Raw genomic sequence first — 20,818 nt, 5'->3', positions numbered from 1 at the left:
GGCTGAGGCGCATCTGCGTGTGGTCTCTGGCTCGCCATTGGCTTCAGCAGCTGTCAATCAAGCTGCTTCCTGCTTCACGGTTTGTTATTGCAGGAGCGCCTTTAAATGTGGGAAATGTTGACGGTCGCTGTTGATAAAGTTGGTGAGTTCCTCTCTTAAGTGTGTACAGTTAACTATCCATGCCACTTTCCAAGGGTGTGCAGTAAAGTTTAATTTAGCTGATTAAACGGCTTTCCAAACTTCAGGTAGAACTCGATTAAGTCAACTTTAAACTTTTTGCTTTGCTTCGTTTCGTTTCCTTGTCATTAATACCAGTTGTTGGGATTTGTAGAGACAGAGGAGCGTGTTTTCATCGTGAACAAGATACATATAAAGCCACAGAAGAAATGTCAGGCGCCCATGAGCAGGGCAGGAAGCGCTCCCCCTCCAAGAGCTTCTTGGTGTCGGCCGACCTGAAGATCCAGGACCAGCTGGACGGAACCATCTGGCTGCAGCGGGGGTTCCTGTGCCTGGAGCAGGACCGGACCAGGGGGGACGCCCTCTGGGTCAAGGTAGGAACCAACACACATCTGGGTCAAGGTAGGAACCGACCAGAGGTGTCAAAAGTATTCTCATTCATTACTCAGGTAGAAGTATAGATACTAGAGTTTAAAAATACTCCTGTAGAAGTTGAAGTATCAACTCAAGTTTTTTACTCAAGTAAAAGTATAAAAGTACTGGTTTCAAAACTACTTAAAGTATAAAAGTAAAAGTAATGTAAGGGGGAAAGCCATTAAGGACAAAAGCCATTGAAAATGAATGCATGTTAGTATAATGCAAATATATTAAAGAACCATATATGTGTACTATTGAGCATTAACATGTGTTTCAGAGAGCAGATATGATGATATGATGACTAGATGCCTTTAAGTATTGTAATGGTGCAAAAAGTCAAACTTCAGAGGCATGTTATCATTTATCCTAACCTTTATTGGAATGTACATCCAAGTTTAGTTGCAGGAATCTGAGGGAACGGATGTAAGAACAAAACTGGACAAGAACATCTGAAACAACCACAACCAAATTCACTCTATCCGGATGGAGCAATTTAACTGGATAGTTTTTTTTTTAAAGGCAGAAATGAAATAGAGTAACGAGGCTGTTTTTAAAATGTAAGGAGTAAAAAGTACAGATAATTGTGTGAAAATGTAAGGAGTAAAAATAAAAAGTCATGAAGTATAGATAACCAAAATTTCTACTTAAGTAAGGTAACAAAGTATCTGTACTTTGTTACTTGACACCTCTGGAACCAACACACGCAATCTGGGTCAAGGTAGGAACCAACACATATATATATATACTGTATATCTCGGGTTGCCACCCGTCCCTTGAAATACAGAATTGTTGCGTAATTGGGAATTAAAAATTGCGTTCCGTATTGAACCAATACAGACACATATTATGCTCTTATTTATTAATGTTATAATATAATATACAGGCGAAGGGCGGAAAACTTGAATATATTGCAAAACTTTATTCGTAGTAAATTCAACTTAAGGTGAAACAAATGAATTATTTCCATTCATTCAAAGATATTTCAAGCCTTTATATTTGTTATAATTTTGGTGATTATGGCTCACAGTTTATGAAAACCCCAAATAAAAAAAATAAAAAAATTAGAATATTTTATGAAATCAATAAACAATTCAATCATCAAAATTATAACAAATAAAGGTTTAACATATATTGCTTTGCATGTAATGAGACTACCGGTATGTAATATATTAGTTTCACCTTTTCAGTTGAAGTATTGAAATAAATTAACTTTTACACTATATACACCATATATTACCATACTTTTACACAAACATAGCATAGAAGGCTATTTCAGTTGCTAGTATGGTTGGCTGTCTGTACAGTCATGCAAGTTCAATGCTATTAAAGCACTTTAAACTTGAAATCAAAGCATTTAAATACATTTCTATACAGTTTAGAAGTTTTGGGGATGTCCCTTTTTTTGGCGTCTGCGCTGCTGAAATTGGGGCGTCCCTTATTTCCATTTCTGAAAGGTGGCAACCCTATATATATCCTTTATTTAACCAGGTAAAAAACTCATTGAGATTAAAACCTCTTTTTCAAGAGTGACCTGGCCAAAATGGCAGCATAAAAAGAATACAACAATACATACATACAAACACAGACAGTCAGTCACACATTCCGGGGAAACAATAGTAAAACAATAGTAAAATTTACACAACGGGGCAGTCACAAGAACCGAGAGAGCTAATTTAGCTGTCTTTTAAAATTGATTTGAATTTACCCAAGGATACAAGCTCAACCAATTTCAAGTCCTTCTGCGCATCATTCCAGGTTGAGGGGGCAGAAAACTTGAACGCCTTTTTACCCAGTTCAGTTCTGGCTCTCGGGACCTGCATTTGAATAAAGTTCTGTGAGGCCATAATGGCTGATGTTTCTACACATGTGCACGCACAAATATGTAGGGAGACGTCCCAAAATGGATTTATAAATAAAAGTCAGCCAGTGGGAGAGTCTACGGACAGGCAAAGAAGGACAATCGGCAGCAAAATACAAAAAACAGTGATGTATCTGAAAGCTGCAACCGGTGATAAAACGCAGAGCACAATGATACACAGTATCTAATTTCTTTAAATACTGCTCAGCAGCGTTCATAAAAAGCAGATCGCCATAGACCCATGCCCTCTGGGGTAGGAACCGACACATGCAGTCTGGCTTCAGCACAGGTGGGACAGGGATACTTGCCACCTGATTGTTGTCCAGGGGAATCACGCTTTTCTGTTTTATAGTAAGAAGAAGCTGTAATCACAAATTATCATTTACACAATTTGACTTCAGTGTTGAAGTAATCACACAAGTACGGTTGTCCCGATCAGGATTTTTTAGCTCCCGATCCGATATCAATCACTTGAGTTTGAGTATCTGCCGATCCCGATTTTTCCCGATCCGATGGCTTTTTTTGGCTCCCGATACTTTTTCCCAATCAGATACATTTTGGTAATGAATAAAAAAAAAAAAAGAGGACTAAAACTCAAATTATCCCAAGTTTCTTTTATTGTCCATTGGAGAACAACATGGACATATATTTCAACAAAGCTTATCAGCACTGGTGCCACAAAATGTAAAAACATGAAATTGTAAACTAAAACAAAAAGTGCAGAATAGTGAAATAACAAAAATAAATAAATATAACTTCAAAAGAGGTAGTTGAATGACATCCAGTCAAACTCACAAACACAAGAAAATTTAAATACTTTTTGGCTTAACCTTAGTGCAAAATTCTGAATGGCATGAAATGAATAGCAGCAGCTTAATGCAACATGAACATATATAACATTTCACAATTCAAACATGTAAACCATGTTAGTTTGCGGCCGGAAGTGACATTAAATGCAACAATATATAAAATGATTTAATATATATTAAAAACATTAATAACTAGGTATGTCCCGATACTTTTTTGGCTGATACCGATGTTTTGAAAATGCTGTGATTGGGCCCGATCGATCGGGACAACACTACACACAAGTGATTACTTTAAGCAGGCCTCAGGTCTACAGGAAGTTTGTTCCACCGGTGAGGAGCAGAATAACTGAACGCTGCCTCACCTTGCTTGGTTCTGGTTCTGGGGAACCACAACAAACCAGATCCAGATGAACCTAAGGGGTCTGGGAGCTTCATAGGAACTAACAGATCAACCATGTATTTTGGTCCAAGACCATTCAGGTCTTTGTAGACCAGCAGTAAGATTTTAAACTCTATCCTTTGACTCACTGGAAGCCAGTGTAGTGATTTCATGATTGGTGTAATGTGGTCCAGTTTCCTGGTGTTTGTAAGGACTCATTTCTTTGGCTTGCTTACTGTAACACGTGCATTCGTTCATGGTACAAGTATCCAATATGAGCTATTCAGCCGTTTAGGGTTTTTTTTGTTTTTGTTTTTTTTTTTCAAATGAAAAACGTACTTGGATTTTACTGTATTTATGCTTTTATTATTCTTAATGCTGGACCATAATTATTTTTCTCTTCCTCTTTCCCACATATTTGTCCTTCTCCTCCACCTGCAGGTTTTAGACAATGGAGTCATGGTCAAACTGGAGAGGAAGTTCCTGCTAGAAGTCCCAAATGACCTCATAGGGCTGTTGGAGCCGGTGATGGATCTGGAAATGCGGCTCAACCTTCTGAGTAATGCACTATGAATTTTTCTAAAGAGGTAGTGGTAAAGTAAGATTAAAGTAGGGTAGTAGCTGTGGTAATATATTTTTGTTGTTCAAAGTAAGAACTACAGTGAGTTTGTCCTAGTAGTTCCTCTAAAACTAAGTTATCTCATTGGTCTGGTTTGTGCTTCCTCGTCTCCACCCTCCTCCACCCTCCTCCTCATGACTCAGAAATCGATGTCACCAAAGTCTTTTTGAAGGATGTCATTTCCCCATTCAGGACACATTTAATCAGCATTGTAAGAGTTGTGTTTTGCTTATTGTTTTTATGTTTTTCAGGCAATCCTGGTAAACTGCAGCAGTTGGTTTCTCTGCCTGTCGATTCCCTGCTTTGGGTTCAGATAGGCCAGCAGGATGAGCTGGCAGAGGCAGAGCTCAAGTACGTCGGCCCGCTGACATCAGGGACCAGTGCTGTGTTTTTTGGGGTTCAGCTGAAGGTAAACTACTAAAGAGTATTAGCACTTCTATATATGGACATTTGATGAATTATCCTTGCTTATCTGACATCTGAGGGTATTTAGCTAGGATGGTCCGGGTCTTCTTATTCCCTTAGATGAAAAGGTTATTTTAAATGCATACAAAGATATTCTGAGTGATCACTTTCCACTATTTGAAGGACTGTTTGGACATCAAAACATACTTTATGTTGGTTCCATTGATATCCTTCCTTCATCACCATCACAATAACACATAAAGTCATGTACAGTTCAGCTCCTCAGCTTTAGTTCAGACTGACACTATACTGTCTGTTTCAACTATTTAAACTTTTCATCTGTGCTACACATTCTAAAATATACAGGAAAATGTTGTTTGTGTGGCGACACAGCGGGCCGAGCAGCGCATGGCTGTTCTCCAACAAACCCTTACAACAAAGCCAAAGGCAGGACAGGCGTGACCTGACTCAGAAGGAAGTGAGGGTAGGCGTCGGGGAGCTGCTTGCAAGCCAAGTGGCCTTTCACCAGATCTCAGTGTAATTAAACACATTAGAAAACGATCTCCATCATCAGAACCCCACATGAGGGAATATCTATTAGACAAAACTTGTTCAGTACCTGCAGTTGAGCTCTTGAGACTTTTACCATCAATGCCAAAGCTGGTTCTAGGAGTTTTAGTGTCGATTTGTTATTTAGCTTGTCAACTATCTGTGCTTGGTCTGCAATAAGTCATTTCATGTTATAATTAATTGTTGTATAACAGCTTAAAATATCCCCCAAAAATAAAGTGACTATAATTTGAAAAACAAAAGCAAAGTTTAAACAAAACAAATATGAAGATGAGTGCAGCTTCAAACTGAAGCTCAAAGGATATTTTCAGAGCAAACGTTGCACGTCTGCTTAAGAGAGATGAGCGTAAATGCTCTTGAAAAGCCTTGTGTCCTCTCTGTCTGTCGTCCAGGGTTCAGCTGCCGGCAGAGGCGCGAGCAACGGTTCCTATAAGGGCCACCGCCACTTCACCTGTCCAGAAGGCTGCGCCCTCTTCGTCCCCGTCAGTCAAATCCGGCTCCGCCACTGGTCCCGCACCAATAACTCAGATGAGCACTTGAGAGGCCGCGACCGCGACCATCAACACAGAACCAACAACCCCCCCACCAACGGGCAGCGCCACGTCAACCACGTCCGTCCCGGTCACCTGCAGCAGCCCGGCCGACACGTTAGTTTCCATCAGATTCGCCCCAGCAGTTCTCCTCAGCCGCAAAGCCTCCTCCCCCGAACCGCTGAGTCCACGTCCATAGCTGCTCACAGCCAGGTCCGAGGCCCCGCCTCGCCGCCACCGCTCAACGTCGGCCAGCGGGTGTGTGTCACCGTGGACAACAGTCTGCAGGGGGGGGAGGTGCGCTTCTGTGATCTCCTGCCTGGCAGGTCGTCGTCAGGGATGTACGTCGGGGTGCTTCTGGTCAGTACAACACACAAGAGTTCAAGTTCTGCTAATCATCAGATCTGTTTTCATGTCTACATTGATCAAAGTATTATGCTTGATAATTGGCTATCAAGTCAGATACACATTACATTTAAACTATGAGATTTATTTATTTATTTATTACAGATCCCCATTAGTAGGGCTGGGCGATATATCGAGATTTGAATATATATCGATATATTTTCAAACGCGATATGGTATGAGACAATATCGTTTATATCGATTATTAAAAAAAAAAGAAATTATGATTTTGATATAGCTTATTTTGTGACAAATTGACTTGAATGTTTTATTTGAGATTTACACAAATGTTTTGTTATTTGCACAACTGTCAACCTCAGTGGAAAAGTCTGCCTGTTACTGTCTACATTGTATTAATTGCACAGTGTATATTAATTTAATTGTTATGCAGGAAAGGGATATTTGTTTTATTTTATTCAAGAATCATTTTTATTCTATATATGCAGGCAGTTTATTTTTATATCATTTGTTTTATACATTTTGATATTGTGCAATTAATAAAGGTTCCTGTGTGACATTTGGCACAAGGCATTGTATTAGAACTGACTGTTTTTTAAGAGTTTGCCTCAGAAAAAAATGAAGCTAACAGAGATGCTATGCTATAATGCTTTGGGGGAAACCCCAATTATGGCACAGAAAAAATATCGATATATCTCGAGTATTGCCATTCAGCTAGAAAATATTGATATATGACTTTTGGTCCATATCGCCCAGCCCTACCCATTAGTCCTCACTGCAGTGAAGACTATTCTTCCTGGGGTCCAACACACATAAAACAATAAAATACAATCCATACAATTTAAAATGAGAGATGTAATGGAATTCAGATCTTAAATTGTTGAAACCAGCCAGAACCAAACAAAAGAAAATATTCCTTTTTACACACTCAGAATTTATGATTAACCAACTAACTAAAACTGACTTCTTTGCTAAATACTGCTTTTCGTAATTTATTTTTGAATCTAGCTTTATTGTTTATCGTGGTTAAATGTGGTTGAAGCTTATTCCAATATGTTACTGCTCTATACATTGTAGCCCTCTTTAGTGCATTGGTTCTAGTAAAGTGAAGAGATCTTTCTGAAAGCTTTCGTCTTGGCTTGACTTTACATCACAGGACGCTCCAGTTGGGAACTGGGACGGTTATTATAAAGGAGAAAAGATTTGCCACATTCCCTCTCAACTCTACGGACTATTGCTGCCAATAAATAAGGTTAACTCAGGTACGCGACTACTTGTCCTCTGACATCCTGCTTTTGTTTTTATCATCAAAAATTACAATCTTGTAACTTGAGTTCAGACCCTTTTTTTACATATTTTTTTATTCTATGTATTTATTATTTACATTTTGTCTTTAACATATTTTTAATCCTTATGTCCTCAGAGCAAATGTCGTACCGTCACAGCCCTTCCCACCCAGTTACCAAATCCATCCTGAAGCCGGCTCTGCCTCTCGTCATGAAGCCGGCTCCAACATCGCCACCCGCTGCTACCAGGATCGCTCTGGTGCCCCCTACCAAGCAAGCCCTGGGACCCCCGCCCCTGCCTCCCCCCAAACCTCCCCAGAAACCCCAACCACTCCTCCCTATACCCCCTCCCAAACCCCACAGTCCAACAGCAGCAGCTGGCCCCGACAAGCTGCAGCACACCAACGGCCTACTCAGCCCTCCGTCCCCTCTGAAGAGTCCAGATAACGGCGAGGATCCGGGGGACGACGGAGAGGCGGGACTGGGGGCCGGGCTTGAAGTGGGGTCAATGGTTGAAGTGAACGACCCGCCACTTTTTGGGGTGATCCGCTGGATTGGACGGATAGGTGGCGTTCCTGAGCCAGTGGCTGGAATCGAGCTGGTGAGGACAATTTGAGCTTTATTTTCTTTAATTAACTGTGGTACCAGAAATGCAAAGTATTATATCGTTAGATAGTCTGAATTTATTCAGATAATCAGTCGCTGATTCTTAGCTGGTGGATGGATTTTCTTACATGTGACGCAACAGTTAACACTTATTGATACAGAGTAGTTTGATTTCAGCTGAGTGAGTGGAAGATGCACCGTGGCTACAAAACAACCGCAAATTATGACACCACCACCGTTGTTTGGACATGATTGTGCTGATATGCTGTGCTTAATTTTTCAAGAGATGGGTTTCTTTTAGCAACCCATCTAAACAAACCACACTAGTTAATACGGGTTGTTTTCTAGTTTTAGACTGAGACTTTAAAGGGGACCTATTATGGCATCTAATACCTATTTTAAACGGTCCTTGAATGTCTTAAAAACAAGCTTTTGATTGTTTTTTCTAAATAAATTAGAAATTCAGCCTCTGAGCCATGTCTTTATCTTCCCAGTGTCTAACCTCATTATCTATGCAGGATTTTGAGTTATGAGGGCTATGATATTGAGGCTCTGTGCTGATTGGCTGCCTGAATGACACGATACACCGCTACAAAAAAATGGCGGAAGCTCCGGCCGCGGAGTTAGTTGTGGGAGTGGTTTCACGGATCGGAGGCCAAACTATGTAAATCACGCCCGTTACGTAACGACGGGCGCAGAATCTGAACGGCTTGTAGAAGCCACATCACACTGGACGGCTCATCCGGGCGGCTGTACAGACACTGCAGAATTTGGTTGCTTTCCTCCTTCTCTGAGTTGGCAGACTGAGGGGAGACCACTTTATACATGTTAAAGCAAAAAAAAACATGTTTTTCATAATATGTCCCCTTTAACCTTGAACATACTAATTAAGGCATGTGAAAGGTGATAAGTCACCCTTCCTGCTCTTTTTTTGGGTTCTGTTTTTTTTCATGTGATTATAGGAAGTCCCTCTTTATGATGTTAGACGGATTCCTTCTCGCTGTCACTACTAATTTAAAATAGATGCTCTTTAGTGGGTTATATGGTATTGAGTTGTACATTGACAAAACATAAACTCATGTTTGTGTGCACGCGTGCGTTCATGCGTTAGGACCAGGAACTATCTGCAGGAACAGATGGCAGTTACCTCGGTGAACGCCACTTTCGTTGCCCAGCCAACAAGGGGCTGTTTGTCAAGCTTCGCAACTGCAGACGAGACTCGAGGTTCCCCGCCCCCGAGACACCTGTCAATCAAGTGGAGCGATGCAACTCTATCGGTAAGAAAGCATGGTTGTAGTTTTGGACACATCATACTGCTACTGGAAGGTGTTTTCTGAACTTTGTATTGTTTAGTACTTAAAATCAAATCAAATCAAACTTTATTTATTTAGCACTTTTCATACAATAATAACGCAATGTGCTTTACATAATAAAATCAACATTTAACATCGAAAAACTCACACACTCATGGTTAAAAACACACATCTGGTCATTTTGACACACATCCCCACTTTAATACCCACACAGAACACACATACCCCCCCCCCCCCACACACACACACACACACACACACACACACACACAGACATAGACATTAAAACATAATCACGAAGATCATAAAAAAAAAACAATAAATTAATAAATACATACATAAATAAATATTCTAATCTGGTGTGGATAATCTATTGCCCCGACGGGACGTTTGCTGCTGGATACTTGAAGGACTCCTGGCTGAAGTGGAGTGTGTCCATACTGTTGGTTGAAGATGTTGAAGATACCCACATAATTGGATTTCTGATAACAGGATTTCTGCTTTTTGGAGCTGGCCGTTACCTGGCGTATCGACAAATTCGGAAATCATCGACAGCTATTCTGGCCCTTTCAGAGCTGTCCAACGTGTCTGAAGAGATAAGCTGTGCAACCAACACTCGGACTCAAACGTTGGGGGAGCAAAACCGCAGCTAACCTGCGATTTTTGAACAGAATCGCAGGCTAGCTGATTTGTGAACTTATTGACAGGATGGAAAACACCTTGGAGAAGTTGAAACTCAGCTTGATGGGAAATGACCACAAATTCATCTGTTTGGAGTTGCCATGGAGACAAACTGGACGGAAAATTACAGGAGTTGGCCTGACCCAAATACAATTGTTGATACTACAATCTGACCTTGATAGAGCGGCTTGGAAGGCCGCTCTATTCACAATCTCCCTGGATGAATGAAAACCAGACGCTCTGCTCCCACTAGCCCTCGACCTTCCCCTCAGGACAGGTGTGGACGATTAACAGAACTGTAACAGAACTGTACCGAGCCGGCTGTTAACATCAAGGACAATGGCTGAGGAGTAGCTCTGGGGCCCTCCACATGTGCTTGTATGATGTTGTAATCGATGAGTATGTTGCCTCTCTGTGCTGAGCTGTTTTTATGGCACCTTCATTCTGTGTCTTTACACCGTGGGAAGTTTTATTTTTTCCCTCCTCTTTCCCGTCCTTTCTTAGCTAACGATAAGGGGCAGCGGCCTCAGCACCTGTCTACCATGTCCTATGTTGTCATCTGTTCGTTTTCTTGGACGGGCTGTACTGGGACACATTTCTATGGGCAGAAATATGTGCCACTAGAAACTGAATTTGAATAATTTATATTCGAATTTGAATTGCTCAACTTGAATAATTGCATTAAAAAACTGAATCTGAATCACATAATTTGAATTTGTACTGTTTAATTTGAATCATTGCATTGAAAGACTGAATCTACATTCAGTTCTCACAATTCATATTCAGTTCTTGCAATTCAATTTAAATTTTACTGTGCCAGACATCCGGGTCTTCCGGAGGAAGAGCAATCGAGTGCAGATACAAAGAATTCCTTTTCACGTAGCCTACTATAACCTCTATTTCTTTCAACGATAAACGACCAATGGGAGCTAGATATTTTGAAACCTATTGTGTTTTCTCCATTCTGTGTAAAAAGTGTAGATTTATATCTTGCCGTTTTGTAGAAAAATTTACACTTAAATCTACACTTTTTACACAGAATGGAGAAAACACAATAGGTTTCGAATTTGAATTGTGAGAACAGAATGTAGATTCAGTCTTTCAATGCAATGATTCAAATTAAACAATACAAATTCAAATTATGTGATTCAGATTCAGTTTTTTTAATGCAATTATTCAAGTTGAGCTATTCAAATTCAGTTTCTAGTGGCACATATTTCTGCCCATACATTTTGCTGTGTCGGGCCACTGACTCAATGACAGTAAAAGTCATCTGTATTGGTATCTTTGGGTTAAAATACCATAGTGAGAGCACAAAAGCTCCTTCTTCAGCCATGTCTCCGTTAGTCTGGTCACAGCAGCTGCTTTAACAGAGTGGCTGAGACATGCTTGTGCTGTACAACACAGATAAATGATGGGGTTCAATAATTGACCCTCGTATTTGAACAGTGTGCCTCTTTATAACCGGTGCTCCAGTTTTGTGATACACACCTCTGAGGTGCAGCAAATGTAGCTTATATGTGAAGTTTGGTGGAGATAAAGATGTTCCCGTCTGCTCTGGGGCTGTGATGACTCTGTGGCCTGCAGATCTTAATGCCTCCATGAACGAAACGTTTTCAGACCTCAGGTACGCCAGTCAAAGTGATAAGGTCGAGTCAAGTTACAGCAGAGAATTTATTTTAGTTCTCAAACACCCAAATATACACAATCAAAAACATCACTTTTTTATTTTTTTCCTGGAAGACATATTCCCTTTAATGCCACCTTGGCTGCTGCAACATCCAGGAAGTCTGAACAGTAAGAGCCAGCAGCATCTCAGTGTCGTGTGTGTGTGTTTGACAGCTTTTGCTGAATGGGGCAGTGAGCGCGTGGACGAGCACACTCCTCCCGCTGAAGGGGACGAGGCCAGAGAGCTCTACCAGGGCTGGAAGAAAGGCATTCAGGGTCACCTCAACTCCTGCTACCTGGATGCTACACTGTTCAGGTGAAACCTCCACCCGTGTGTGATGCCACACTAAATCAGACCTTGCAGATCCTAAATTAATAAATGCTCAAGTTTTAACAAATGAATGAAGGCTCCTTGTCTTCCCGCTTGTCTCTGCAGCCTCTTCTCCTGCTGCACCTCAGCAGACTGGGTGTTGTTGTGGCCGTGCAACGCTGCAACTAACCGGAGCTCCAGTCACGCTCAGGACCTGCTGCGCTGCGAGATAGTCAACCCACTGCGAAGGTGCGTGTGTTTTTGTCCTGCTTTTGACTATTTCTCTGAATTATATTGATCATACTTTACCATTTTTTTACAGCCACATTTCTGTCACGACTTTTGCAACTATATATATATATATATATATATATATATATATATATTAATGCAAATTATGATAAATCATGCTGTTTTCTAGATTCCCTTAAGGTAAAATAAATAAAATGAACAATATGAGGATATTAATTATCATTTTTTGTATCTTAACAGAAATGCCATGTAAATTTGTACTAATGGGTCAAAACACTGTTTAATTAATGAAAACCACACATATGGGTTATCCTACACACAAAATGTAATTCATTAAAAAAAAAAAAAAGACATCTCACACATATGCCAAAGAACTGTAAGTTTTATAATATACACTTTATTTATTGTATGTGCTACATTTAACAGTCATTTAACACGACTGCTGTGGTGTTTTTTAAGGTAGTGAGAGGTGATGGTTCTCAGCTTTGAGAACCGTCTTTCTACAAGCTGATTCGCTTTCTTTTGCCTCTCGTTTGTAATCTAACCATCTATTTTTACATGTTTGGGGGTTTTTTTGCTCTGAACTTGCAGAGACGGTTGCATCCTTTTGTTTTTTCCACTGAGCAACCTTTTCTTCTTGTTCCACGATGCAATCACCGAATAAAACAGATCCTTTTTTTCTTACTTCATGAATAATGAGTCTCTGTTTCACAATGTGTAACACTTGAGTTTCTTTTTTGCTTTCATTCTCATGTTTATTAATTTCTCAAAAACTGTTTGCATGCTTAAATGATTAACTGGAGAGACTCAGTTTACTGTATATTGAATGACTCGTATGCACACAATCTCACAAAGGCTTTTTAAAAATCTGCTGAAGAGCATATGATTGTGAATGCACATAGTTGTGAGGATTATGCGCATCTGGTGCCAGATGTTGGTCTCTGCAGGCGTGTGAGAATTGAGCCTGTGGTTTTGTATTTCTGAAGGTATGGTTACGTGTGTGCCAGTAAGACGATGGCTTTGAGAAGACTGTTGGAAGCTGCAAGCAGCGACGGGGGCTTCACCAACCAGGAGAAAGGTTTGTGCGTGAAAGCGTTTGCAGACTCTGGACGAGTATCACCTTGTTGTGCACGAGGCTGAGGAATGCTGTCGCGCTGCTCTCATTCTGTCAGATCCTGAAGAGCTCATCAACAAGCTTTTCCAGCTCCTGCGAGTCGAGCCACTCCTCAAAATCAGGTAACGTGTGCAACTGCAGATTGATTAACCCACCCTTCTTTTTTTGTTTTAACACCGTTCTCCACCTCTTTCAGATCGGTGACTCAGCAGCCTCAGGAGTGCCACCTCTACCAGCTCTTCCCACCAGCACTCCCACCCTCGCCAGCTTCACCCCTCTCCCCCGTCGACTCCCCCATCTCCCTCACAGCTTCCTCGTCCATGAAGGTCGCCAGTGTTCAGTCCCTGCTGGAGTCCTCGTTCCTGCACGCCGGCCTCAAGTTTGTTGAGGTAAAGTTTTTAGGATCAGGGGAGATTCCACTCAAAGCAAAACTCAACAAGGCAGTTGGATTCATGTGACTCACAAGCAGGACTGTTTCTGGCTTTGTGCAAGATGGTGTTTGGGGGCTCCAAGTTTGCTAAACTACGATGTGGAGATGCCTGATCCATTAGGTCATGCAGTCCTGCATGTTTCAGGTGTTTTTCTACCTCAGTGCACCCTGATACAAACGGCTGTGCCATTAACACACTTGTTCAGACCTTGATGACTTGCTAATGATAGCAGTTTTTAAATAATGTTAGAATTTTGAAAGCAAGAACACAACTCTCAACCCCCCCAAAACAAGAAATTAATTAAATAAATAAAAATGGGCCAATCACATGAATGATGAGCACCTGTCAATCACTGGACATGGACCAGAGATAGAAAAGAGAGTTGTTTGAGGAAATAAAGAGAGAAGATTCTACACAAACATGTTAAAGTTAAAGGTTAGAAGACCGTCTCCAATCAGATTGATGTTCCTGTAACTACAGAGGAGGTCATGGGTTCTACAACAGGATAATGACCCAAAACCATCAACTAAAACCAGCCAAATATGACTAAGAATGACACATTGGACTATTCTGAAGTGTCCGTCTATGAGTCCTGATCTAAATCCTGCTGAACGTCTGAGGAAAGAGCTGAAACATGTAGTCTGGATAAGGCACACGTTACATCAGTAAATTATTTTATTTATGTATATATATATATATATATATGTATATATATTAATGCTTTTGTCAGTTTCAAGTTATTTCTGTGACCACGGTGGGTTGTTCTTTCTATAATTGATGCGTAGCAACAAATTTGACCACTGCTGTATACATCTCTCCCTCCTCTTGTCACACCTTTCTCTTTATCAGTAGTTAGTGATCGATCTTTATATCGTACACTTTGACTGGAATGTTTCCAGTTTATTATACCTACGTTTCCATGAAGTTAATGGGATTGCATCCTAAATAACGGGGATGTCCTGACCCGAGCAGCAGCAGCAGCAGAAGTCTGGATTCTTTCCACAGGCTGGACTTACTAATATTGAGTGTATTGATCATTTCCAACCCAACAAGCCAATGGTTGGTCTGAGTTTTTTTTAATTCCTTTTTACCACGCTAATCACAGATTTAACAAAGTGAGGAGTTTCTGGTTCATTATTTACAAGAGATTCCCCGGTTAGTTAACTGGAGTTGGGGCCAACGGTGACGCGACTTACTTCAGTCTTGAAAATGAGTTTATCCGTGAGGTCTCAGTGGACCGCGATCTTAATCGCAGCTTTAAAGGAGCTTGAGGCAGGATTTATGAAAAAAATTCGTATACGTTTTAAGTTTTCTAGTAATAATGTCAGATGAATCATTCCAAACCAAAAAGAATGAGCCCTCTACCCTATCTCTCCGTTGCCTTGAACAGGCTGTGTGCTGCAAAATGTGCTGCATTTCGGGGGCCGAATTTCCCGCACTGTCCTGCGGATGTGACGTCACATGACGCTGCATGCACGTTCTCCCCGTTCTCCCGTGCCGGCTTCACTGTTGGCTGCAGTACCCCCAACGGCCGTCGTGGCGAAGGGTGGCGCTAATGAGTCTCATTTCTTAAAAGGAGCCTCATGCTCCTTTAGGTCTCCGTGCAGCTGAGTGAAAGGTAGCAGAGAAAACGCGGACTGGACGGTCATTTACATGGTTTTTGTCTCACAAATCGTTGGCCGGAGCACCGAGCGGCGGTCAGGGTCACCAGTAGAAGGAAAACATCTGCTAGACACAATAAACTGATTTTTTTTTTTTTTTTTTTCTCGAAGGTGACTGACCTTTTCCAGAAAGCTTACATAAATTTGGTTTAACAAACCATCCACTCTGTAGGGTTAAATCTTGACGTGTTAATATGACGTGTACTGCTTCTCCTCTCCAGGCCCCCTCGTGTCTCCTGCTGCTCATGCCCCGGTTTGGGAAGGACTTCAAAATGTTCGATGTCACATTGCCCACCCTCAGTCTGGACATCACCGACTTGGTGGATGACAGTAAGGATGATTATGGTTTATGGATTACAAAGTCTAGTTTTGGTTCGACTATAGTGTCTAATATCTGACATCAGTCATTATAACGACGTTCTTTGTCTGCGTAGGTTGCAGATGAGGCAAAGATGATTACGTTAGCTGCTCTCTTCCTCCTTGTCTGTTTACAGCCCTGAGACAGTGCAGTATCTGCCAGACCGTTGCTCAGTGGGAATGTCTGCAGTGCTACGACGACCTCGACATCACTCCTGGACATCTGAAGCAGTTCTGCCAGACCTGCAACACACAGGTTACTCTTTATAACCTCAGATGTTCGGAGTAGTCGACTAATTTTATTCAGCCGTGATGGTTTCCCTGAGTAACGCTGAAATGTTTTTGACGACATCATCATTATCACTGCTTTCTTTCTGCATTTATTTACAGACAATTAGATCAAAAAAGGTTTTAAAAATGTTATTTGTATTGGTCATCAAGACAGAAACAGTTAAGCTACGGCCACATTTTGTCCATATTTGTTGTTGTCAACAACAGCTCTCATCAACGTTACACCATCTTAACTATCCCTGCACGCATGAGCGAAAACAGGCTGAAAACTCCACAGGAAGTGGTCTCTGCTGCAGATCTTTCTCACAATAACTCATGATGTCTGTATTAAAGACAGACCTTGGTTGCGTGACAGCTGTTACAGATAACAACATAGTTGGCAGGACTTGCCGCTCCGCTCTGAAAAAACCCTCTCGTTTCTTCCCCCAAGCCATCTGGGTGATATTGTCTGCTGATGGTCACATGACATAGGCTCCACGAATCGGAGGAGGTTATGTAGCGACCCAGAAGAACATATTTTGTACAAAATCGGTGCAATGACATCATCGTTTTGTAAATATTTATGGTTTTACCCATCCTGATTAGGCCCCTATGGCTGCAGTTACAAACTGAGATGGGCTTTGCAGCAGATCGACTACTGGTGGAGGAATGTGGACACCAGGTGGAATATTCGTGATTTTACTCACTAGCTGTTGCACTTAGCTGCTAGGAACCAGATGGTTTTGATGGAGGAAACCAAATACTTATCGAATGGCCTCAAACAAGGTTTTATATGAATGTGAATGTCTTCAGGTAATATTTGTGTTTACAGGTTGTAGTGCTGCATATGAGTGGCTAAAATGAATTGGTGGCTTAAATAAACGGGATGTCTTATCAGTATTTCGGTTGGTAAACTGAGTTTGTCCCATCTGTCAATCATCAGGTTCACAGTCATAGAAAGCGGGTGTCTCACAGCCCGCTGAAGATCAACGTCCCAGAGGGATCGTGGTCGGGCTCCCTGCTCTGCACTCGCCGGCGAATGTCTCTCTTTGCTGTGACGTGCATCGAAACCAGCCACTACGTGAGCTTCGTCAAGTATGGGCCCCTCGCTACAGACTGGCTGTTTTTTGACAGCATGGCGGACCGGGAAGGTAAAAAAAGATTTTAAAAAATCTTCAGTTAATGTTTGGACAAGAATTTGAACTCAAATGTCCAGTACTGATAAAGGGGTCCTATTACTGTGTGTGGTGTCACCCAGGTGGCGAGAACGGGTTCAACATACCCCTGGTGAAGGCGTGTCCTGAAGTCGGCCGCTACCTCGGTCTGTCGGAGGAGGAGCTGGGCAGAGTCGACGCCAGCTCCTTACGGGAGCCGGTCCGCCGCCTGCTCTGCGACTCCTACATGTGTCTGTATCACAGCCCCGAGCTCAGCCTCTACAAATGACGTGCTGACTCAGCACACACACACACACACACTGTACGGATCCCACAGACTGAGAACTCAAACATCCTGTTTAGACATTCCTAAGCTTTTAAAACTGTGAGATAAAAACACTGGACCAGCTCTACACCCTCCGCAGGGTGCTCGAGGGCGCATGGGAGTTTGCCCAACCAGTCCACATGTGTTTTGTGGACTTGGAGAAGGCTTTCGACCGTGTCCCACGTGGCATCCTGTGGGGGGTGCTCCGAGAGTATGGGGTCGGAGGCCCTCTGCTGAGGGCTGTACGGTCCCTGTATGACCGGAGCAGGAGCTTGGTTCGCATTGCCGGCAGTAAGTCAGACCTGTTCCCGGTGCGTGTTGGACTCCGGCAGGGCTGCCCTTTGTCACCGGTTCTGTTCATTATTTTTATGGACAGAATTTCTAGGCGCAGCCAGGGGCCGGAGGGGGTACGGTTCGGGAGCCACTTGATTTCATCTCTGCTTTTTGCAGATGATGTGGTCTTGTTGGCTCCCTCGAGCCAGGACCTTCAGCATGCACTGGGGCGGTTTGCAGCCGAGTGTGAAGCGGCTGGGATGAGAATCAGCACCTCTAAGTCTGAGGCCATGGTTCTCGACCGGAAAAAGGTGGCTTGCACCCTCCAGGTCGGGGGAGAGTTCCTGCCTCAGGTGGAGGAGTTTAAGTATCTTGGGGTCTTGTTCACGAGTGAGGGGAGAACGGAGCGCGAGATCGACAGGCGGATCGGTGCGGCGGCCGCAGTAATGCGGTCATTGTATCGGTCCGTCGTGGTGAAGAGGGAGCTGAGCCGAAAGGCAAAGCTCTCGGTTTACCGGTCGATCTACGTTCCCACCCTCACCTATGGTCATGAACTCTGGGTCATGACCGAAAGAACGGGATCCCGGATACAAGCGGCCGAAATGAGTTTCCTCCGCAGGGTGGCTGGACGCTCCCTTAGAGAGAGGGTGAGGAGCTCCGTCACCCGGGAGGAGCTCGGAGTAGAGCCGCTACTCCTCCACATCGAGAGGAGCCAGCTGAGGTGGCTCGGGCACCTGTATAGGATGCCCCCTGGACGCCTCCCTCGTGAGGTGTTCCAGGCATGTCCCACCGGGAGGAGGCCCCGAGGAAGACCCAGGACACGCTGGAGTGACTATGTCACTCGGCTGGCCTGGGAACGCCTTGGAGTCCCCCCGGAAGAGCTGGAGGAAGTGTCCGGGGAGAGGGAAGTCTGGGGATCCCTGCTCCGACTGCTGCCCCCGCGACCCGGACTCGGATAATGCGGTGGACAATGGATGGATGGATGGAGATAAAAACTTTGCAAGAGATAAGACCTCTCAACAAACGATGCATCTTCCTGGACCATGTTTACTCTGCAGCAGATATTTCTCCAACATTATCATAACATTCAAGTTTACACAGCTAGCTGTCAAATGTCTGAAAAATGTAAACAGCACATTCTGACTGCAAAAGAACATTACCGTCAAAGAGATTTCCTTAAATTGATATTACTTTGTCCCGTGACCCTGCAAAGGATAAAGCGGGTATAGAGGATGGATGGATGGATGGATGATATTACTTTGTATTTTTATTATGTGTTATTGTATGTTTATTACTTCTGGTCTAAAGGGCTAAAAAAAATCTGGAGCATGCACCAAAAAATATGATGCAAACTCTTTTTTTTTTTTTTCTTTCTTCTCTCATCAAGAAGGTTAAGATTGAAGATTCTGATATGTTCAATGCAAGTGTCATGAAGGATTTGTTGGTTGTTTTTTATTGTATTGCACTGAAGAAAGCAATACTGAAAAATGAGATTTTATAACTCCAACAAAATTAAGTGTAATAAGTGCACAATTAACGCTGATATCATAAAGATTTTTGTCTTTAATTGCATGTTGACCAAAATTAAACCAAAAATTGAAGACATGAGAGGATTCGGGCTGCTTTCACACTACACGTTCTTACGCCTGGTGCGCCCGTCGCTGAGCTTGCACACATAAGTTGATGTTTCAGTGACGAGTCATCGTGCGATCGACACAGTGACTCGTCAGAGTAGCTCAACGGCACGTCAAGCCATTCACACGGCAGATAGACATTTAATATGACAAATATTTGGAGCTGCTGGGTGACTACCTGTTCAAGGTGCAAGCAGTAAGAGAGAACGCTGTACATTCAGTCCAAGTAAGAAGATACTATTTCATTACAAAAGTTTTTGTTTTCACGCTACTCCAGTCCTTCACCCATGGTCTTTATCTTCCCTTTTGTCATTTTCAACAAATCATGGTGTTTTCAACAAAACTGTGTTCTGAGCATGCTCATGCCTTATTTTCCACCTTAACAAAATTTCATTTGGGGATTAGTTGGGTGGCCGAGTTGCCGTCAGATCACGTTGTGTGTGGCCCTCATGTACTATGAACAGCTAATGATTACAAAACTGTGATACATTCAGATAACAAATATTGGCTGATTTCTGTATATCACAAGCAGATTTTTACACTGACACATACTGTATTTATCAAATTATATTTAATGCTAGTTCATCACATAGAATAAAACCTAATGAGCTTTCCCCATGGTTTAAAATTTTAGGTGCTTTTTTTCCTATTCTGCACCAAACCTGGCTAAATTATCATAAAGCATTTGATCAAGACATGACGATCTACAGTCCATTCAGATCAAATAAAAACATAGTAATAATCTGAGAAGAGCAATTCTGTATTTAAGCTTTTGCACTATGCCTTAGGAACAAATGTGCACAACCAGAGGTTTGTGCAACTGGAACATGCTGTTAAATTGCTTTGATTATATACCTGAAGTTAATATGTGCCTAAATAATGTACACTGGCTGTACAGAATCTGTTTAACACATGACTTATGGATACTTCAGTTTAAGTTGTGCTGCTTCATTTACTTGTTAGTGAGTGTGTACATAGTGGTATTTCATAAAACTGACAATAAAATTTGCACATTGTTGTTAAAAGTTTTGTATTGCTCTTGTGTTGTTTAACATTTTACAGCTATAAGAATTAAAGATGATATCTTGTATAAGTGTTTCCTTGTTCTTAAATTGAAATGTCTTGAGGTACTAGAAAGTGATAAGGTGCTTCAATTATTTTGCTTACAAATATCTGAAATCCATAAAATCTTGGACATAAATAAGATGTCCACGTAACAGCTTACATGTTAAGATACATTTCAATGTAAAAAAAACAACCCCTCAATGCAGACGCCACAAGTCATCATTATGTATCCTATTGTTTCAATGTAAAATCAGTCACATCATGCAGATTAGAATGTGTCTCCCTCCAAGT

The 20,818-nt window shown here is 42.0% G+C and overlaps 1 protein-coding gene across 3 annotated transcripts; it reads left to right on the top strand.

The window, feature by feature from the left end:
• Positions 1 to 74: 74 nt before the first annotated feature.
• Positions 75 to 20,555, top strand: si:cabz01101003.1 (ubiquitin carboxyl-terminal hydrolase CYLD). 3 transcript variants are annotated; one of them, XM_061709991.1, is made up of 17 exons: positions 75 to 142; positions 332 to 551; positions 4,082 to 4,199; positions 4,511 to 4,668; positions 5,627 to 6,124; positions 7,284 to 7,389; positions 7,551 to 8,014; positions 9,131 to 9,296; positions 11,856 to 11,997; positions 12,118 to 12,240; positions 13,230 to 13,321; positions 13,416 to 13,479; positions 13,554 to 13,746; positions 15,671 to 15,779; positions 15,944 to 16,062; positions 17,020 to 17,227; positions 17,335 to 20,555. In XM_061709991.1, exons 2-17 carry the CDS (start codon positions 387 to 389, stop codon positions 17,517 to 17,519), a joined length of 2,910 nt encoding a protein of 969 aa, XP_061565975.1. In that variant the 5' UTR covers positions 75 to 142; positions 332 to 386; the 3' UTR covers positions 17,520 to 20,555. The 3 variants fall into 3 exon arrangements, with proteins under 3 accessions (XP_061565975.1, XP_061565974.1, XP_061565976.1); XM_061709990.1 differs by having other exon boundaries at positions 107 to 142; positions 316 to 551; XM_061709992.1 differs by lacking the exon at positions 75 to 142 and adding an exon at positions 187 to 245.
• The last annotated feature ends 263 nt before the right edge of the window (positions 20,556 to 20,818 follow it).

The sequence above is a fragment of the Cololabis saira genome, chromosome 20, assembly GCF_033807715.1.
Source record: "Cololabis saira isolate AMF1-May2022 chromosome 20, fColSai1.1, whole genome shotgun sequence".
In the NCBI taxonomy this organism is placed as follows: Eukaryota; Metazoa; Chordata; class Actinopteri; order Beloniformes; family Belonidae; genus Cololabis; species Cololabis saira.
Note: the sequence above shows the minus strand (reverse complement) of the source record. Positions and strands in the feature narration are given on the sequence as shown.